General features: G+C 37.1%; 1 protein-coding gene across 1 annotated transcript; it reads left to right on the forward strand.

The window, feature by feature from the left end:
* Positions 1-1,513: 1,513 nt before the first annotated feature.
* Positions 1,514-19,908, forward strand: nudt4a (nudix (nucleoside diphosphate linked moiety X)-type motif 4a). The gene is made up of 5 exons (XM_088079961.1): positions 1,514-2,069; positions 10,450-10,560; positions 14,699-14,743; positions 14,953-15,040; positions 18,253-19,908. Exons 1-5 carry the CDS (start codon positions 1,971-1,973, stop codon positions 18,477-18,479), a joined length of 570 nt encoding a protein of 189 aa, XP_087936087.1. The 5' UTR covers positions 1,514-1,970; the 3' UTR covers positions 18,480-19,908.
* Positions 19,909-21,092: the final 1,184 nt, after the last annotated feature.

Below are 21,092 nucleotides of genomic sequence, written 5' to 3' on the forward strand. Positions count from 1 at the left end.
TGCCTCAGTCTGAATTCCTGCTGGGTACAAGAGGCAGTCCCCAGATGTCCATTGTGATCTTTTCTATGTGCAACAAAACAAATCTTTATACAGGTGATATAATAATAGTAACTTATTTATTCACTAAAATCCTCCCTTTTTAAAAACCACATATTGTCACTGGTTTCTGACAGTGATACCAGTGTACTAAATGTATGAATTTCCACCATGTCATGAAAAAAGTCTGCTGCAATGAAGAAAACAAACCCAGCTAATCAGGCATTTTTTTAACACCTCTAAACATTTTCACTCTTGAACACATCCTGTGGTTTAAAGACAGTCCACATCCACTAGAGGGCAGCCTCGAGCTTTGTAACGTCCATGCTCCGCAGCGCATTAAATGCTTCACTGCACGGAGCGCATCCTGCTGTAATTTACTGGGTGTGTTAGTACGATGCTGCTGCACTGAACTCAAGCTCCCCTTGTTTATGAAGGTAACTTCCTGCAAGTAATGTGGGAAATTTGGCAATCATAGGAATGCAAAGATTTTTTTAAAATCACTTGTTCCTTTGATATAAGAATATAGATAGGAGGTATAGCTACTTTATTTAAGTGTGATCCGTTTGGGATGTTTGCTTTTGTTTCTGCAGGTCAATATATCAATATGGGTATGATTAACCTCTCTGCAATCCCCCCTTTTAAAAAAATCTATATTTGTAACAGGAGGTAAAAGTGGGGAAAAGTTAAGAAATCGAACTATTGCTGTAAAAATACTGGAAGAAGAATGACTATTTGCTGGAAAACGAATAAATAAAAAATAAAATTAATTAATTTATACTACTACTACTACTACCACCACCACAACAACAAAAGCAACAACTACAACAACTACTACTACTACTACTACTAATGATAATAATAATAAATAAATAAATAAATAAAAAGGAAAAATATTCTCAAAAAATAAAACCTGCTAGCTTTAACCCTTTGAGACCTGGACAAATTGACTTGATGTGAAAAAAAAAAAAAAGAAAGAAACATAGGGACAGGATAATGAGCGTATATATATATATATATATATATATATATATATATATACACACATATATATACACACACACACATATATATATATATATATATATATATACATATATATATATATATATATATATATAAAATACCTATAATAATAATATAGTTATGATATATGGTTCGACACATTTTTCCATAACTTAAAAAAAATCTAGATTTACAATTTTCTTGAAATTTGCAGGACATTTCTTCCCAAGTTGCTCATTGCCTTTCCACCCATATTTTTTATGGGTTCCACGTTTTAATTGAAATGTATCTGAATGCTGCAGAAAATTGATGTCAATCTGGGTTTTAAGGGGTTAAATGGTCTGCTTTTTTAGTATCTCATACGAAAAGGCACTCCAAATGTATTCAAACCGTCTTAAAACTATCTTTCAGGGTTGAACTTGTGAACCGTGGCACTCGAAAGCTGCATTTGCATTTCTGAGAAAGGCATTACTCACGCACGCGACGTTTTTGTTGATCACCATGCCGCCCGCGTGCAGCTATAGACGGAAACCTGAGCCAGGTTTGGCGTCTGTACCGTCTCGTTAATGATGAACATGAGGCTCGGGCTGAGGTGGGAGCGGACGGGCAGCTCGCTGCGCAGCTCTCAGGTCAGCTGGTCGCAGCTCACAGATGGGGACGCGTTTGTTGAATCACGCGTGTTGACAGCGGCACTAAACCACCATGGTAGGCACAATATACGAGCAGAAGCTGTCTGACATTGCCCAGGAATGAATGAACAGATATACACTTTGTAACTGGGACTATCTGAGGAAGCTCTGGAAGTCTTTTAGGGGACACGCTGCTCCCTCTCGATCGTTCAGCCGAAGACGCTTCCTTCCGCGTCTGGTTGAATCCACGTTTTTCTCCAACATTTTTCTTTTCCGGACGCTCGACTGTTTGAGACATAAATGATGAAGTTTAAGCCCAACCAGACCAGGACGTACGACGGGGAAGGGTTCAAGAGAAGAGCTGCGTGTTTGTGTTTTAAAAACGACACAGAGGACGAGGTAAGACGTGTCTGTCCACGGCTGAAGTTTGTGCTTTAACTCCTGAACTCCTGCCTGTCTGTCATACCTGCTTTATCACTGCACGTTAACACGTAGATCATGCACTTAACACCAGTGGCGGAAGAAGTCTGTCCAGCTTCTTTACTTCACTAAAGGTACTAATACCACACTGTGAAAATACTCTGTTACAAGTATCAGTCCTGCATGGAAAATGTTACTTAAGTAAAGTAAGTATAAGCAAGTATTCAAGTATTAGGAATAAAAGTAACCAATGAAAAAAATAAAAATAAAAAAAATAAACACCCACCAAACTCAAAATTGTTTAAAAATTGAAATAATTCATTTTTTAAAAAGAAATCCTAAAAACTCAAAATTATCAGAAAAAATAAAAACTGCACCCCAAAACCCTTACAATTATTCAAAAACATTAGAAAATAAAAATAAAAAACACCACAGAAACTCAAAATTATTTAAAAAAAGAATACACCCCAAAACTTTAAAAAATATTTAAAAAAAACACACCCAAACTAAACATTTTTTTTAAAATAAAAACAAACTCACATTAACTTAAAATAAGTTTAAAAAAAAGACAAAAAGAAAGAGACTTAAATGTTTATCAAAATAGTTGGCAATTCATTTTCTGTCAGTTGGCTAATTGATTAGACAAATAACTGTTGCAGCTGTACCTGTATAAACAGTTTGGTTATTTGATTTGTAACAAAACATAACATATATCTTTTCATGTTTTTCATGCAAAAATATTTCCTTGTAAAGTAACTGAAGCGCTCAGATAAAGTAGTGGAGTAAAAGTACAATGTTTGCCTTCAAAATGTAGTGGAGTAAAAGTATAATGTGGCATCAAAATACTCAAGTAAAGTACAAGTGCCTTAAATTTGTACTTAAGTACAGTACTTGAATAAATGTACTTAAATTCCATTACTGCTTAACACAGTTGTATGTTGTGTGTGGGCGTGAGAGTTCACACGTCTTTAATTAAGGTGTTGGCCAGAGTTGAACATAACTTGGCTGAAATTCAAAATATTTGACCTATTAAATAACAAGCTGGCACTCACTGTAACCACCTTCACCCGGGGAATATTTTCACTTCCTGTCCAGCAGGAAATCCACTTATATTTTAATTCATAATGACAAGGCATCCTCATGGTGTCCTGGCACTGCTGTGCTGTGCCAGCTGTGCTGGCTGAGGTATAGTCATCTACAGTTCCACACCCTTTGAGAAGTTATTTAGTTACATATTTCTTCAACCGCAGATGCATTTCATAGGTTTTATATTGCATGCCATTATAAATGTATAAATGTGCCACATGATATGCAATATACCTCAGCCTGTCATCATAAAATGTTGCATCTGCATTTTCCCCCCAGCCACAATAAAAACATAAAAATAGCAGAGAACTAGTTTTTACATTTTACACATTTACATTTACACCATAAATTGATGCATAAAAAGGCAAAAATTTGTGCGTAAAAATTCACCAGAATGTGTGAAATTTAGTGTAAAGTGTTAAGTGATGCTCAGGATTTTCTGATAGAGAACGTCCAAACATTTTTCCTACATGTGTCACCCACAACATTGAAATGAAACCCTTGGGTGTCTGTTTTCTAACTTACACTAGCATCCGCTGACGTGGTTGTTGTACAGGGTGATTTCCATATCAAAACATGTCATTGTGATCAGTAATCCCTTGCTGAGGCACCATGTGACCCCTGCACTCCAATGCAGCTGCATTTCTTACAGTATCCCATGTGCAAGCATGTTTTTTAACTGTAGTATGATTGCAAAGGACTACATTTGTCTCCTAAATTCCTAATTAGCATGTTTCAAATTATGTCAAACAGCAAAATTAGAACAGGCAGGCAGGTCTTGTCCTATATCTGTTAATATTGCGCAAACCCACTTAAAATGTGTAACCTAAAGTAGGGGCTTCTATAGCAGGGATTGACTGATATTGATTTTTCAGGACTGATAAAGATACAGAATACTAGTAGTTAATGAGACAGGTAACTGATATTTGGAACCGATATGTATCTACAATAACAATGAAAATTTTTTTGTCAGAATTTAAAATTTGGAATATAACAAACTCTAACACAAAACTTTGTGTAAATGTCTTTAGCAAATGCTAAAGGCATTTAGTTTATTTTAGTTAAGTGAAATTTTAAATTAAAAAATGAATGAATAAAAATAGCTTCCTGAGGTTTTACAAAGTAAAAGTTCTCCATGCTGACACTTTATTTGCACTTTTTAATTAATTCATTTTATCTGCGATCATTAAAATTAAACACCAATACAGATCAGCAAAATGCCAAATATTGGCTCCAGTAATCGTCCAGGCCGATAATTTGTCGACTGCTATTCTATAATCAAACAACAAATGTCACATGTTGCCTCAAATACTAATATCAAAAGCTGGTAAATTTTGGGGTCAAAGACTTAATTTCCTGAATTCTGGTGAATTTTTCTCTGCATTAATTTAAGGTGAAAATGTTTTGATTACTGTCACTATAAAAATCCACAGCTACCCAGATGTCTTTATTTAGGTAGTGGCCAATGCACACTTTCTAAATATTAAGGGGGTGTGTCCCATGTGTTTCCCCATATCTATGCTTAGGCATCCTGCCACCTAATCGAGTGTAGCATTTTTATTTTTAATGCTTGCTGATAAATTTAAAGGCATTTAAACAAAGTTTTGTGTTGGAGTTTGTTATATTCCAAATTCAAAATATTGACAGAAAGATTTTCATTGTTATTGTAAATTCATATGGGTTCCAAATATTGGTTATTGGTCTCATTAACCACTAATAATAGGTATCAGTATCGGCCCTGAAAAACCAATATTGGTTGACCCCCAATGCACACTGACATTACAAATTACTTAAGTTTGAATTGGCCTCCTATTGGACTCTTTCTGCAGCTTAACATAAGCTCTTATCATTTTATTGCTTTTTAGTAATCCAAATAAGTATGTAAATAGTACAGAACATACATTGTTTTCATTTGATTTTGCCAAAGTTTTTTTTTAGTTTGTGTAGCACTGTAATTAAGACTGAGTCGAAGTTATACACTGGGGGCCAGGGTTGCCCTAGATGAGGACGTGTCTGCCCAGTGACGGCAGCCCATCTCAGGCCTGCATTTGATAGGGGGAGTGGGGTCGTTGGGGGTTTGAGTGTTACACTGTGTGCTAAACACCAAGTGACCTATCAGCTGCAATTTATAGAAACAAGGTGCAGGCACTTGCTGTTCCATGACAGATTTGCTTTCCTGCTCCTCATGCGCCCACCCTCTCCTCTTCCCCATCTCTTTCTCTCTGTTGCTTTTCATCACAATCTCTCTCTCTCTCTCTCTCTCCTGCTCGTCTGTGACAGAGTGCTGACATACGCTAAAAGTCACTTTGATTATTGTTGATGGCCCTCGAGGATGATGAAATGGTGTCATATCACATGCCATGCTGATCTCCTTCGTTCTTACTTTCTGTGCGTCACACTTCATGTGGTAGACTATCCATCCAGTCTGCATGCCTGCTTTACAGTCACTTCCCCAATATGTTGGCTGAGATCTGGTATGTACATCTGGCTCCTATGTGTACACATGTATGCATACGTACATATATACATATCTGCCAATGCATATACATGCACGATAGGGATGCAATCTTCCCATTTTCATGTTCCACTTAATATAATAATAATAATAATAGTACATCCGACTTATGTAGTGCTTTTCAAAGTCCTCAAAGACGCTTTACAGAGGATAGATACATAAATAAGAAGGAAAAGAATAATTCATAAATTAATAAATAAAACCATAAACAGTCATAGTTACTGTAACGGCATCTAATAAGAACTGATATTATTTTTTAAATAAGAAACATGTTTCCAATTAAAGGTTCAATGTGTAGGATTTATGGTCATCTATGGCTGAAGTGGTGTATAATATTTACAATATATGTTTTCATTAGTGTATAGTTGTCTGAAAATCGTGTTTTCCTTACCTTAGAATGAGTGTTTATATCTACATACTGAGCAGGTCCTTTTCTGCAGAGTCTGCCATGTTGTGCTACAGTAGCCCAGAGCACACAAATCAAACACTGGCTCTGGTTTCCACGTTTTTCCTGCAGCCACCATACTTCTCCCACACATTTGGCACACAGGAGAAGTTTTGGTTCTGCAACCTCAGTGCTAGGTGCCACTAAATTCTGCAGACTAGACTTTAAATCTGTGGCTCTTACAGTAAAGTCAATGTGCAGTCTTGCACAAAAATAAAAATATAAAATCAAACTTGGCATTTTGGCTAATCTATTTACTATTTTTTAAATTATTTTATTTTTTATTAGTATAATATCTAGTAACAGTATCTTAAGTTGGATTGTGATCATTAGGGCTGGGCAGTTTAAGTATCGCGATATGAGACTAAATATCATCTCAGATATTGGATATCGTGATATGGAATAAATTGTGTTTTTTCCTGATCTTACAGGTTACATTACAGTAAAGTGATGCACTTTTGCACTTATCAGTTTTACTTGTTTTAATACTTGCCTTTACCCACTTAGTCATTATATCTACATTACTAATAACTACTGACCAAAAATAGAATTATTTTTTAAAGTACCAATATTCATTCATAGTAATTTCTACAATAATGTCACATGAAAGAGGGAATTTTGAAAAAAAAGTAATGTTCAATTCTGTTGTCCAGTTCTAGCAATAATGAAGTGCTTTTGAGGAGACTTAAAATATCCATATATATACTGTCTATAGAGATATAGCCTAAAAATATCACAATACAATTTTCATATGTCCCAGCCGTATTTATCAGGTGTCGATCATCTTAAAGCTGATGTAGATGTGCGTAGCTCGTCCCCCCTCTGAGCTCTCACTGAGGTGTGTGGTGCCCGTTGGGGTCATTAACCTCCTCTGCTAAGCTCTGTTGTTTTCATACAGAAAGCCGACTGCTGATCCAGTGGTTTTTGAAAAGCCTTCTGGCTGTGAGTGTCTGTGAGTAACTGCGTACGTGGAAGTGCCTACGTGTTTCACTAGGCGTTTGTGTGAAATTGCGCATGCATGTGTGTGTTGTGTGCGTTGGTGTCAGTGAGACAGCTACCAGTGTTTCCACAGACTTTGCTCTCGTCGCCTGCAGCTCTTCGTTTACCGCCTCATCATCAGTCAGATGCTTTACAGCACATCGTTTCACACACACTTCTACTGAACATCACTGGATATTTCTGACTATACAACAGTTAGTCCAAGCAATTTGATTGGTCGATAACATCACTCCCTCTTGTGTGATATTGCTTAAGTGATTGATATCGTTCTGCAGAGATTTGATTTCACTTTGACATGACAGGACATCAGTGACAAGCAAAATTACATCTACTTTGACTCAATGTTGTGAGACAATAAAACAAAGAAACTTCTAAGGGATGTAATTTATTGGCACTATATTCTATATTCTATTCTCTTAATGGACAGTTTAAGCGTGAAGTGGGGGGGGGTGACATACAGCAAAGGGTCAAACGAGCGACCACTGCGGCAAGGATCCAACTATGGGGCGCCGCTTTTTAAATAAAATAAACCCCGCCACTTGCCCAATGACAGCTGGGATAGGCTCCAGCACCCCCGTGACCCTTACCAGGAGAAGTGGTTACAGACAATGAATTAATTAATTAATTAATTATGTAAAGTTCTCCAGCATTACCAGTGAAAAATCAAAGTAGGAAGGTGCAGGGCCACCTTAAGTGATGCATCATTCTTTCGCATCCTTTTGCATTTATAGTTTGCATTTTTTAATATAATTGTACATGATTAGTTTTCTAGTATAGGAAACATGCACTTAAAGCTACTGTAGTTAACATTTGTAAAAAATAACTTTTGTCACATTTGCTGAAACTGTTACTATATCCAGACTGTAGTCCCAAGTCATATAATCTGTGGAAAAAATCACACTCATCTGGCTCCTCTTAGTGCTCTCAATTGCATTTGCAAGAATCCACAGTGTCTGAGTGTAAACAACCAAACAGAGTCTGGAAAATTTACTTACACAGCTGTTTTCTTGCCTTTGCCATGTAAGCTGTTGTTGTCGTGCAGCATGCACACTAACAGTGATTGACACTGGCTCTGACTGGTTGGCTTCACTCAGGAAAGGTTGATTCCTGCAAATGCCATTAGAAGTACTAGGAGGAGCCAGAGGAACCTACTTTTTTTCAGTCTCATGTACTACTGTCAGGATATAGTGAAAGTATCAGAAAATATGATAAAACTTTGAAAAACTTCAAATTCTTCAGTTAATGCCTTCCAAAGATAAAATGTCATAATAAAGAGCAGGGTGGGGAACCAGTAAGGTAAAGATCTAATTCTGCACCCACGTTTTTATTATTAAGGGGCTACTGCAGATTTAGTTTGCTAAATGTTATCTTAACTTAAAGCAAGATCCCTCGTATCGTCTAACGTGGCCTGTTATCCATACGTAAATATTGGCTGAGTTGCCTGTGTTAAGAATAAGTCGTGAGGTCTCCAGAGAGTCTGTACATGCAAGAACAGAGACACCCATATACGTTTAAGCTGTTACATCAACAATCCAAAGCATGTAAACAGGTAAACAGGAGCTCTTTGTCAGTTTGAAGTTGTAGTTTAATAGTATACTTATTCATGATGAGATTGATGACTAAATAAGCTAAGCTTACAGCGAGACTGTCAAAACAAATTTCTGTCCGAGTCGTGAGATTTCTTGTGGGTTTTACCTTACTCCCGACCCAGTTACAGAACTTAGTTACAGCCAATCCAAGTCACACAGCATGAAGTTTCACTTGTCACGGTCATTTCTGAGACCACCTTTGACAGCAGTGAAGATGTTGTCATTAGTGCTCCTCACAGATCCGCCATGCTTCCAGGATCAGGTCTCAGGAGCAATGCAGACAAGCATCCTAACGTTGGAGAACTTCAGCAGCGAGAGTTGTGTTCGCCTATAGAGTATAACATGCAGTGTGTAAGCAGATTTTTGGCTCTAGTTTTCAATCGCCCTTTGCTGTCAAGACTGGAGAGCTATTACTTACGTGTCACGTGTCTGAAAGTATTCAGGAAGTATTCACACTAATGTAATGTGGGTCAGTGATGCCAGATAGAGTTTAAAGTCAAGTGACTGCATCTCTAGAGGGGCACTGTGCTCAAAAAAAGATCAAACTGCATGTGTTTGAGGTCAGTTAAACATAGTGTGTGGCTTCAGTTTGATTATTTTAGATTTTTTGTTTGTTTGCCATGTTTCATAGCTCCTAAGGCTTATAGTTAGTTAGTTAGTTGGTTAAAGGTAAAATTGTAGCATTCTAGGAGGATGCATGGGTTAAAAAGTTATTAACTTATCAGGATCACTTTTTGTCCGTAAAAAGTGTTTCCAGAGGGTTTATAAAACTGAATTAACCACACCTGGGAAGATTTTGTTACATTATTACCAGTGCACACGCTGAAGAAGGGCGTCTGGCCTGAAATGTTCATGTGGCAATAAAAGATGCTTCAAGTGGAGTGTTGTCCTATTTTGAATGTTTTTTTCCAGACAATGTTTAACAATTCAGATAAAATTCTGCTAAATTTTAAATGTTGCGGACTGTTTCTCAGTTCGACTAGTCCAAGTTTAAATGTACTTTTAAATGTCGAGAAACGAGAAATGATTTGTTAGGGACATCCCTAATCTAGAGCCATTATTTGGTTTGTCCTCTCTAGGCTACGGAAGAAACAACATGGCAAACTGCGTAGAACAGGACTCACTCTATATGTAGATATAAATGCCTCATTCTAAGGTGATTGTACACTCAATAATACATTTCTTTTCTGACAAAAGATGCCCCTATATCCTACACACCGGACCTTTTCTTGTTTTCTGTTACATTATAAAGTCTACGTAAAATATGAGGTATTTCTTACAGATGTTTCTTGTATTGTATCCCCCTGTGATCCTATCTCACACTCAAAAGTTTTAAGGTTTTAATGTTGGGGAAAATTATATCAAATATAATGTTACTTCATACCCAGACTTTAAATAAGCCAAAAGGTCTAAAGCTGTATTTGTTTTTTATGCGAGTCTGTTAGTGCTTTGAATGTGGGAACATTAGATTAATCTCACTCACTTATTTTAATTATGTGCCAAAGAGCGTGACAATTCACGCCACGCTCATATTACATTATGTAAATGAAGAGAATGACTGGCATGACACAGGAGACGTTCGATTCACAAATGATGAGCACCAAACTCAGCCGCCACCAGACACCTACGGTGGTGAAGAACTCTAAACTTGGGCATGCCTTTGGCGTGTTTTTGGCACCCTGAGCTCAGCAGCAGAGACCTGACGGAGGCCTTTCTTTTTGGCAGGTGCTGCTAGTGAGCAGCAGTCGTCATCCAGACCAATGGATCGTGCCAGGAGGAGGAATGGAGCCTGAGGAGGAGCCCTGTGGGGCCGCTGTCAGGGAGGTGTACGAGGAGGTGAGCTCATCATCTGAAAAAAAGATCATGCAGCTGTTCTTCTATATTTTGTGGTTGGCACTATTTTAAAGAAGCCAGTAAAACCATCAAACGTAGAGGTTTTTGCATGTTTTAACTTCAGACTGCACACACTTGACATTACTGCTGACTATTTTCCAAAGCATACTGTAAGGATTTATCTTATTCTCTACTTCCTTCTGTTTTCAGTTTGTGCTAGTGTGAAAATAATAGTGACCTGACTTGGAACTTGATTGAGACTGCTAATTTATCAAAGCTTTATTTATGTTTAAGGGGGTCAAAGTAATACTGTTGCTGCATTTTAATGCAGGTGAGAGTAGGATCTCCTTGTTGGTGTGCTCAGCCAGTTGTGGGAATTTCTAGCATGTGAAGAATGCGAGTCAGCTGATCAACAGCATAGATTTCACAAACTATGCTGTCATGGCATTGAAAATACAAGATAAACAGAAAGCAAACACAGATATTGTGCAAGGGACATTATGAATTAGGTCATGTCATGTGTGTAAAGATCCTGTGTGTAGGATTTAGGAGGATATATTGGCAGAAATAGATTAGAATATAATTATTATGTTTCCTTTTTTTCATTTTCTTAGTGAATAATCACCTAAAAATAAGAGTTTTGTTTTTTGTTACCTTAGAATGAGCCATTTATATCTGCATAGGGAGCAGGTCCTGCTCATGTTGCATTGCCATTTTTTACCGTGGCCCAGAATGGACAAACCAAAAACTGGCTTTAGATAGGGCCATTTGTGTTAACACATTGGCCACTGTAGTTGAACGGTGAGCCAAACAGCATGGGGAAAACCCTTTTTTAACCTGAAGCTACTTTATTCACTGTTTCTACCCATTTAAATCAGGAGAAAGAGACCTCTGGGATAGTTTGGCGCCCACTGAAAACCTCCAGAATGTCTGGATCTTAAGTTATCAGAGAAAAAAAGCTGAGCACACTAGCGACTCTTCTGTTACGAGCTAAGCAGAATCTGAAAAACGCTGATTTTCCAAGAGACACAGCTTTATCCAGTGTTTTTATGAGTTTTAGTCACTTAGTTAATTTGTTTTAGAGAGGAAGGGACCTATGTGGATAATTTGGCTCTGAACAATGAGCATTGAAGATGGATAGATAGATAGATAGATAGATAGATACTTTATTAATCGTTCATAAAAAACATTACAATATTTTTATGGCAGTTCAATCACAGCTAACCACACATAACATAAAAGCACCTCTGCAATTATACACACGTAAAATAAAAAAAAATTAAAATCTTAAAAATAAATACTAACTGCTTAATTCTAAAAAAATATCCAATAATAATACAAACTATGTAGTGTATAAAATTTCAGTGTGAAAAAGTGCAGTAGTTAAAAACAATAGTCTTGGCAGCAGGCAGGAAAGTCTTTCTGCAGCCCTCAGTCCTGTGGTTGAAGGTGCTCTGCTGATCCTAACTGGGAGTTCATGCTTTCCACACGGGAGAAGTTTCAGCTGGTTGCAATCTGCAATCCTCTTTGTTGGATGTCACAAAATCCTGCACACCGCTCCCTTTAAAAGGTCTTTGGTGTAGGGGCAGACTCCACAAGACTCAGATGCTGGAACTTCCCATAAGCATGAGAACACATCAGAAAGAAAAGTTATTAAAATCAGAGTCAGGCCGCATTGCGTGATGGTAACGTTGACAAAAAACAGAAAGCAGGCGGAGAGGTCAGTGTGGTTAGTTATGCAATTTAAATCTGCAAAACCACTGTAACCTTACATACGTAGAACACGAGGAAAAATGCATTGTGCATTTTAAAAACGTTGCAGGTTTCAATTATTTTTGAAAGGCTAGAGGCACAAACACAAATGATTCATAAACATAAAGTGAGTATAGCAGCAGTTCTTGTCACAGTATGAGATGCTTCCACTGTTTTATGAGCCTGATCCAGATGGGGGATGGAGATATTTGGGAATGATGCTTAAAATGCCAGTCAATTGTTCTGTGGTTTAGTAAAGGGGGGTTGCTGGTGGTTGGCCAGAGTGTTTTGGATCGGAGTGAGCTGTGAGCCTCTGCCTCGGATAGTAGTGTGTTGACAGTTTTGAAGTATGACAGTGACATTTGGGAAGGGTTTCCAGTTACCCACATCCTGTGCCCCCCAGATAAGACATGTACCCGAATATAGATGAGCCGTAAACCAACTGCTGTGGCGAGCTAACAATTCAAAACGTCACGTTTAACCCTCTGAGACCCACCATTACAGCAGTCCGTTTTTCTTTTTTTCTTTCTATTTTTCTTTCTATTCATTTTTTACACTATCATCAAGATTTTACATTCAAAGGAATCAGCACAACCTCAGGTAATTCTGCATGTCACTCAATACAATCTTATATGCAATATAATGGAATATAAACAAAAAAATATAAAATGAAATCGGAACTTGAATTTTATCCTATTTTTTAAAAAAAAACAAGAACAACTGTGAACAATTATAAAGAAAGAAAAGTAGGAAAATACCACACACAAGTTTGGGTTCTGCCAAAAGTCGCCTGAAGTTTCTAGTTTCTTCAGTTCAGGAGTTTTTCTTATTTTTTTTGGGCAGTGTTTATGGGCGTTTTTCACTGAAAGTGGTAAGATGATGTGAACAACAGAAAAAACACCCAGTGTCAGTTAATGCACAGTTTTAACAAAATTTCAGATAATATGACTGTGAAACTGAAAAATATAAACTTTTAAAAATAAATATACAAAATGTACAAACTTTTAAAGTAAATATACAATAAATAATAATAATAAAGTAAAAAATTACACAATGAACTTTAAACAATATGATCGTGGAACTGAAAAGAATAAACTTTTAAAATATATACACAATAAATAATAATAATGCAGTACAAACTGGAGCAAACTATATACATGAGTTCTGGATTATCGCGCTCAGTTGCCTCATGTTTTTTTTTGCAACGCCTCTCCTTCAGGATCCCATAGATGTTGACAATAAATACATAAATAAATTCAGTGAAAGGAGGGTGAAGTTTTGGTTTGTAGCCGAGCTGGTTCAGCCTCTCCATGAGGTCTCCATACCTCTGAGTGAGATGAAGCCAATAGCCGTCATCTACCGTCCCTTTCAGCGGGTGACTGCTCACCTGCGAGAGAGGAGGAAAGGCTTGTGACTTCCTTCTAAGTGAAATGTTATGGTCAGTGCTATTTTTATAACTGATAATGGTACAAGTTAGGGTAGATTTGATCTCTTCTCTGTGCACTGCAAAAGTCACACAACCTGTTTTTGTTTTGTTTTTTTATAGAGAAATAAAAAGAAGTCGTCCTCTCTTACCGCTATGATCTTATATGGTATATTCCACAGTGTGAAACCATAAAGCCTCTTATGGCCCTGGACATAAGCAGTCTCTCCCAGCAGCCTCTCTGGGGCTGCAATGAAACAGTTAAAATTTAAAAATATTGTTGTTATTATTATTATTGTTGTCGTTTGTTATTTCAACATTTCTGTTTAGTTGCACTGTTACTACTCAAAATTTCTGCATGTCAGGCATCACTGACCTTTGACCTCATGCAGAAAATCAGCCTGGCACTTTTGAAACTCTGCTTCCTCACTTATGTCTGTGTGCATCGAGTTTTGGATGAAAGACTTGAAGTCGACAGACGATGATGATCCACTGTTTGTGTTTCGTCCAGTGGTACCAAACATCTCATGCCAGCTTCACGTGTCGGGGTCTAAATAAAGCTCGAAAGTTAGAGCTACATTTTTGCAATGAAAAAACAGCATAGACATTTCACAGGGGTCCCTTGACCTCTGACCTCAAGATGAATGAAAATGGGTTCTTTGGGTACCCATGAGTCTGCCCTTTACAGACATTTGTTGTCATTTGATTGGTAATCAAGATGATCTGCTAAGAATTGCTTCACCTTGTTAATATGGACTTCAAAACTATTTCGTAATGTAAAACGTGATTTAAAATTGCAATTAACTATTAAAATTGTATGATAAATCATGATTTTAAAACACAATTGTTTATTGTGTTAATTGTCTACTTACTTGTAATGTTCAGCACTGGCAAGATAAATACTGTGTGGTCACAAAATGGTAATGTATTGAATGATTCTTGATTAGTTTTTTTTAATGTGTGTAGGCTGGTGTGAAGGGAAAGCTTGGCAGATTACTCGGGATTTTTGAGGTAAGCTTGTCAAACCCATGGAAAATTTAAATGTATTACATAGTCTATAATACATAACATAACACAGATTAACATCCCACATCAATGGTAACCCAACTATCCTGCCAGGATGCCTGTGTAGGCTTGTCAGCTGGATTAAGTTTTGTTGCTTGCATTGACACAGTTTATTGCAATGATATAAAGTATTGTCTTCATTTAAACCTTTGCAGCAAAATAAAGACAGAAAGCACAGGACATACGTCTACACCCTCATAGTGACGGAGACACTGGACGACTGGGAGGACTCTGTCAACATTGGTATGCCCCTCTGTTTAAGTCTCACTGTCATCATATAACTAATTGTTTTGATTGAATAATTTTGCAGGTATTTACCCACAAACACAGCCACAAAAACAGCCTCTAGCAGCACAATTTTCTTCTAGGGGTTTATGCTAAATAAATTAATTTAATTGAGGTCATTCAACCTTAATATATTGTTTTTTTGGACAAAATAAAATATTTATTCATAAATCACATGTTTATACATATGATAATAGCTGTGTGCTCAATCATTTAATAGATTTCTTGTCTTTTTTGATGGTAGAGACAGTTGAGATAGACTGTTGGGGCCTCCAGTTATCACTGTAAACTGAGAAACTAGGACACATACTTATCTATGAAGTCAAACCACTCAATCTGCAGTGTTTACAGTCCTAAAATACTGACCGGAAAAAACTCAACAACAGTTAGTCCTCCTTAATGAACTGCATGTGTGCTCCACAGCGTTATTGATGTTTTGTCCCATTTAATGGACAATGGACATTCAAACGTCAAGACATGCAACGGCACAGGTTTAACATGAAGGTTGGGACACGTATGAAGTTAGCAAATTTTGCATCAAATTTTTGGGGTCGAAGACAAAATTGCTGCATTCTGGTGATATTTATGCACCAAACTGTGCCATTTCTACACTAAGATATGGTGGAAATGTGTTTATTTTAGACGTTAGAGTAATTAATTAATAATTGATAATTCAATTTATCATTTTTTAGGATAAAATATTCCCTGGTTCTGCTTCTCAACTTTGAGAATTTTATTATTATTATTATTATTATTATTATTATTATTATTATTATTATTGTTTAGTTAAACTTTTTTTATTGGGGTTTGCAAAGTTAACATACGACTGAAAAAGGCATGGGGTGAAAATAGAATTTATTATGCCAGTGTATAGAAAACATTGTTTGACAAAAAAGAAAATACTTTAAAGGGTAGGTTGTCATTCATGTTTAGCATAGCAAAGAAGTATACAAAATATGTTTTTCACTGATAAACCTTTTTCAAGAAAAAAGAGAAAAAAAGGCAAGAAGTCAAACATTTTAAAAAAAGCCAGAGAGAAGAGAAAAAGACATAGTGACATTTTTCATTTCTTTTCTTTTCATGCTTTTCTTTGTTTTATTTGATAGTAAACTGAGCTTAAAGATGTTGGACTGGATAAAACAAGGTATCTGAAGGTGTTACTCTTGACTTCAGAATTTTGTAATGAGTATTTTTCTGACATTTTATAAATCAAACATAATTTATTAAGAAAATAATCATTAGTTGAAGCTCTAATATTAATATCCCCCTTTGCTTATCTTATCTTCTATCACAGCAACATCTCGAATGTTGCCTGTAATGTCGATTTTGTATAGACAAGTATACACTTATTGTTACCTGCTTCAAAGAGGTTAGTTTTCAGTACGGTTTGTCAGCAAGATTATGATAAAACTGCAGGCCCGATTTTACACAAATTATTTCTCTCTTTTGTTAACTTTGGGCATTTGGCGTTGGCAGAGCGGTCTCCAGGTGCCCTTCAAATTTTGAATGTGTTTTGTATTTCAAATGTAATGCTTCTCTTTGGACGCAGCAATTTAAAATGTTAACTATTCCTGACTTGTTTGGACAAAAGTGGCTGTGATAATTTACTCCCTTCACCCACAGAAACAGAATTCAGCCTGTTCACATGAGGGAGGAGTGTTTGCTGTGCCCAGCTGTTTTCCAGTTATCATCGCTCACCACAGCCCCCTCCTTACTTGTCCTCTCTTGCCCTGCGCGAGGGCCGAACTGCACTAATGTACTCTCCCTCTCTGCTGAAAGGCCAGCGGTGGTGTACTTCAGGGTATCAACATAAAGTGGGCGAACCCCTCCCCTCTCGCACCATTTGATAATCACAGGCAACGCCCAATTTCTTAACCAAAAGTGCTGTTTGGAACTGAATGAGAAGAGATGATGAAGTGAAGTACAGATAACTCCCAGTTACATCATTTTTTTTAGGAAGATTTGCTGACACGAGGGCTTTATACATACTAACAGAAGTAGGTCAGAGATTTTGTCCACCTCCACTCTGACTTTAGTGCAGCAACATGTGCGGAACAGTTTACTCTTGAGATTGTTGTATAATATTGTGGTTTTGCAATTTAAGGTTATTTTGCCTGTTGAGCGGTCTCACTCACCGCTCAGTGAGACACACAGTAACAATGCTAAAGAGCCATTGTGAATAATGCCAGGGGCAGTTTCATTAACCCTTTAACGTCCTGCTCTAAGTGTTTGGTGGAGCACATTTTGAGTCACTACATCTGAATGAAAAATGTGTTGGTGTGAACTCAGCCTGACTCAGCCATCATTACCGATCGGTTTAGGTTTATAACAGGCAGTCGCCAGTGATTCTTGTTTTTTTAGTCGTATTTTGTGATTAGTGACCAAGCGTAGAACAGATTTGGTGGTGGTTGGACAGGGGTCCTTGAAAGAAGGTAGTGTATTTTGGGGAGAATTGGCCTTTTGATCGTTGCAATGCAGCCTGCAAAGGAGAGTTGTCATTATACCAGCAGTTCTGTATGTACAAACAGACGTATGTCCCATTCTTGTGAATGCGATATCCCAAGTACACCTTGGGGGAATTTCCTCAAAATTGGCAAAAATATCCACTTGGACTTAACAATAAACTGATTATATTTTGGTGGTCATAGGTCACTGTGACCTCCCAAAAAATGTTTTTGACTCTGAATTCAAAAACTAATTAGAACCAGATTTTGCACAAATGTCTAATATGAAAAAATTAAGAAGTGGTGGCGTTTTATATTTTAAAGGTTAAAAGTCAACTTCACTGTGACATCATAATAATATGCAAAAACATTTTTCTGGCCATTATTTAGCGTCACATTTCAGGAACAGTAGGGGAGGCATTTGGTCAGATACTGAAAGTCTCTGAAACTGTGCTGATTGTATAAATGTTCTGTGCTGACAGGTAGGAGATGCATGTAAAGCATCCACGAAAAATTCATAGAGCACTTTTCAGTAAATTCTTTGAAAGTCTTTATAAGATACAGGATGTTATATGAGTCTGCACAGACATGGATGTAAACTGACACCTGACTGGTTGGCAGAGGCATGAAACTGTGAAGCAGTAATACTTGTTTTGTTAATCTATGTGTCATTAAGCAAAACACCACAACTCCAACTGCTGAATCCTCTCTTAAATATTTTCACAGGCAGGAAGAGGAAGTGGTTCAAAGTTAACGAAGCAATCAGGGTGCTGCAGAGCCACAAGCCTGTCCATGCGGAGTACCTGCACAGGCTCACAAACACCTGTAACCCCACCTGCAGTCCTGTGTGTAGCCCAGCGAACGGCAACACCCCGAGCCCCCAAATGACGGACAACAACACGCCTCACTATGTCGTTTGCTCCACGCAGGCCTCAGACCTCTCTAACAGATAGGACCATCACCGGCTACAACCAGTTCTTCAAAGAGGACACCATGATGGACATCTGGAAAAGACTTTAATCACTATAGCAGCCTCTTCATATGTACAGTACGGACTTCCTTTGAGTTAATTTAAAACCCATTCTGGATGAGTGCCAAAATGTTTTGCAAGTATATTTAAGATTTTATATGTGTATTTTTTAACAAAATTCATCAAGCGTGTCCCTTTAAAGCATTGAGCTTCAGATGGATTCTCTCAGTGTGCTGCTTATGCAATGTAAAGGCCCTGTTTAGTCTTCAGTGCTGAATATTTGACTTGCAGTACATGCAAGTTTTTGGGTGGTCTCCTGGGAAGTGTTTGCTCTTAGAGGAAGTCGTATTCGCACAGTGACTGAGTGCCAAAAAATACGCTTCTGCAAGACATTTTGAAGAGGAGTAACCAGGTGTATGAATCTTTAAAACAATTCTTTGTGAATTGTTATGACACTTTTAGCAGGTTACCTCGCTTTAACTCAAGTCTAGGGGGATACTTTCCCTAAAGAGAGTGGAGGGCAGAGTCTGCTTTGATACAAGTGTGAACAACGTTGTGTCTCCTGTCCTTACAAGTACACACAGTATCATCTCTAATCACTGGTAACAGTGTAACACTGCAATAAAGATTAGGTGAATATCTGCAAACCAGCCACCACACTGAAATGGCAACTTAAAAGATTATTTCTCAACCATTTTCTTGTTTTTACATGTAATTAATGCTGTCACACTGACTGGTATTCTTTGCAGGATTGTCGGTTACTGTGTGTAAACATACTCGCCAGCTTAAGTGAAAGTAAATTCCCACCCCAGATTCACTTTCTTTTGGTGTTTTTGCCTCGCTACGTTTGTGTTTTTTCAGCGCTGTGTCTCTTGGATGCCTGCTGCTTATGGTCTGGGACCTTGTCACTACTTTTTTATGAAGCCCCGACCTCACCTGAGCGCTGTGGGGATACACGCCCATCAACATCTGGAACACAGAAAAAAAAGAAAACATAGGCAGATTGCAGAGTCTCTGCAGAAAAAAAAGAGTTCTTTGCATTATTTTACATGAAAATCCTGCCTGGTATATCTTTATCTTTAGGTGATTACAGCACATCGGCACAGTAAGATAAATGTCAGCTTTTGTAGAGTAGAACAAAACTTTGGTCAGCGTGATCGAAACTTGCAAATGTGCTGAAAAAAATGTGTCTGGGTCCAGACCTTTGAATCATAAAGTGAAGGGAGTGTCATGAGTTGACAATTCTGTCTGAATATCAGGAAAGATCAGCCAATGTTCATTTGACAAAGACTGTTGATCACTTGAGTGTCAATTTTAACTCCATGTGGTCAGTTATATAGAACTGATTGCTACTCCAATTACTAAACAGTGTTATTTTTTTTTTCAGATGAATAAATGACTCCCATTCAGCATTTTGGTTTTCTCTTAATTTAAACTCTTGTAACTTCAATTAAGAATGCAACATTATTTCATTATTATATCTGAAAATAAGGCCATGGATGGTTTGAACATATAGTCTATAAATCTTTCAATTCCTAAATCAGTCGTGCCTGCCATCTAGTGTTGGGAGGAAGACGGGACGCATCATCAGGTGACTGCAGAGAGACACATACAATCAATACACTGTACTTCTGCCATCTATCCACCGTGGAAATTAACCTTAGAAATAATTTGGGTTTGGCATTTAGGGATTAAAGACAAGGGTTTATCACCTGAGGGAACTAAAATCTGTGTTTAGGAGAGGCTGGCCCAGGCAGGACTCCTTTGACTTTACACAAGCTTGACACAGGGGATGTAAACCCATTCACATGTACATGTAAGCAGTGGTGAAGAAAGTATTCAGTTGATTTATTGATGTAAAAATACTAACACCACACTGTGGCAATACTCTGCTGAAAGTAAAATCCTGCATTGAAGTGTTGTTTACGTAAAAGTAATAATAATGATAATAATAAACTCAATTTGTATAGCACCTTTCATACAAGAAATGCAGCCCAATGTGCTTTACAAGAAAGAAATTAAATGCATCAACAGTCATAGTACCCAATTCAGAAAAAAAACACAAAAAAATCCTCAAAACTATTCAAAGAAGAAAAAAACAACTTAAATGTTTATCAGAACAGTTAATTTTATATCAATCAGCTAATTGATTAAGCAACTAATCATTTCAACTGTACTTGTAGCTATAAACTATTGAGTAACTAAATTTGTAAAATTAAAAACATAATTAACATAACAAAACATATTTTATACACTATTATAATGTAATATAATTATTTTATGAAAAATAATTAAGTAACTAGTAACTAAAGCTTTCAGATAACCGAAGAGAAGTCAAAAGTACAATATTTCCCTCTGAAATGTAGTGGAGTAAAAATATAGAGTGGGATGAAAAAAAAGGACTCAAATTCAAGTGCCTGAAATTTGTACTCAAGTACAGTACTTGAGTAAATGTACTGAGTTACATACTAATTATGTGTTGCAGTTTTGCCTTGTTGATAACAAAATCAGAAATAGACAACTTAAAATCACACTGCAGTTTCACATTTTCATCATCATTGTTGATTTCTTTCTGACTGAAGCACAAATTAATTAT

This window comes from Plectropomus leopardus, chromosome 7 (assembly GCF_026936395.1).
Source record: "Plectropomus leopardus strain MGB_pleo_1.0 chromosome 7, ASM2693639v1, whole genome shotgun sequence".
Lineage (NCBI taxonomy): Eukaryota > Metazoa > Chordata > Actinopteri > Perciformes > Serranidae > Plectropomus > Plectropomus leopardus.

Bases quoted from the DNA above. Each gene is read 5' to 3' on its own strand.
- nudt4a (XM_088079961.1), top strand. From the start codon at position 1,971: ATGATGAAGTTTAAGCCCAACCAGACCAGGACGTACGACGGGGAAGGG. The intron at 10,561-14,698 runs GTGAGCTCATCA...TAATGTGTGTAG, and splicing joins TCAGGGAGGTGTACGAGGAG to GCTGGTGTGAAGGGAAAGCT. The intron at 15,041-18,252 runs GTATGCCCCTCT...ATATTTTCACAG, and splicing joins GGAGGACTCTGTCAACATTG to GCAGGAAGAGGAAGTGGTTC.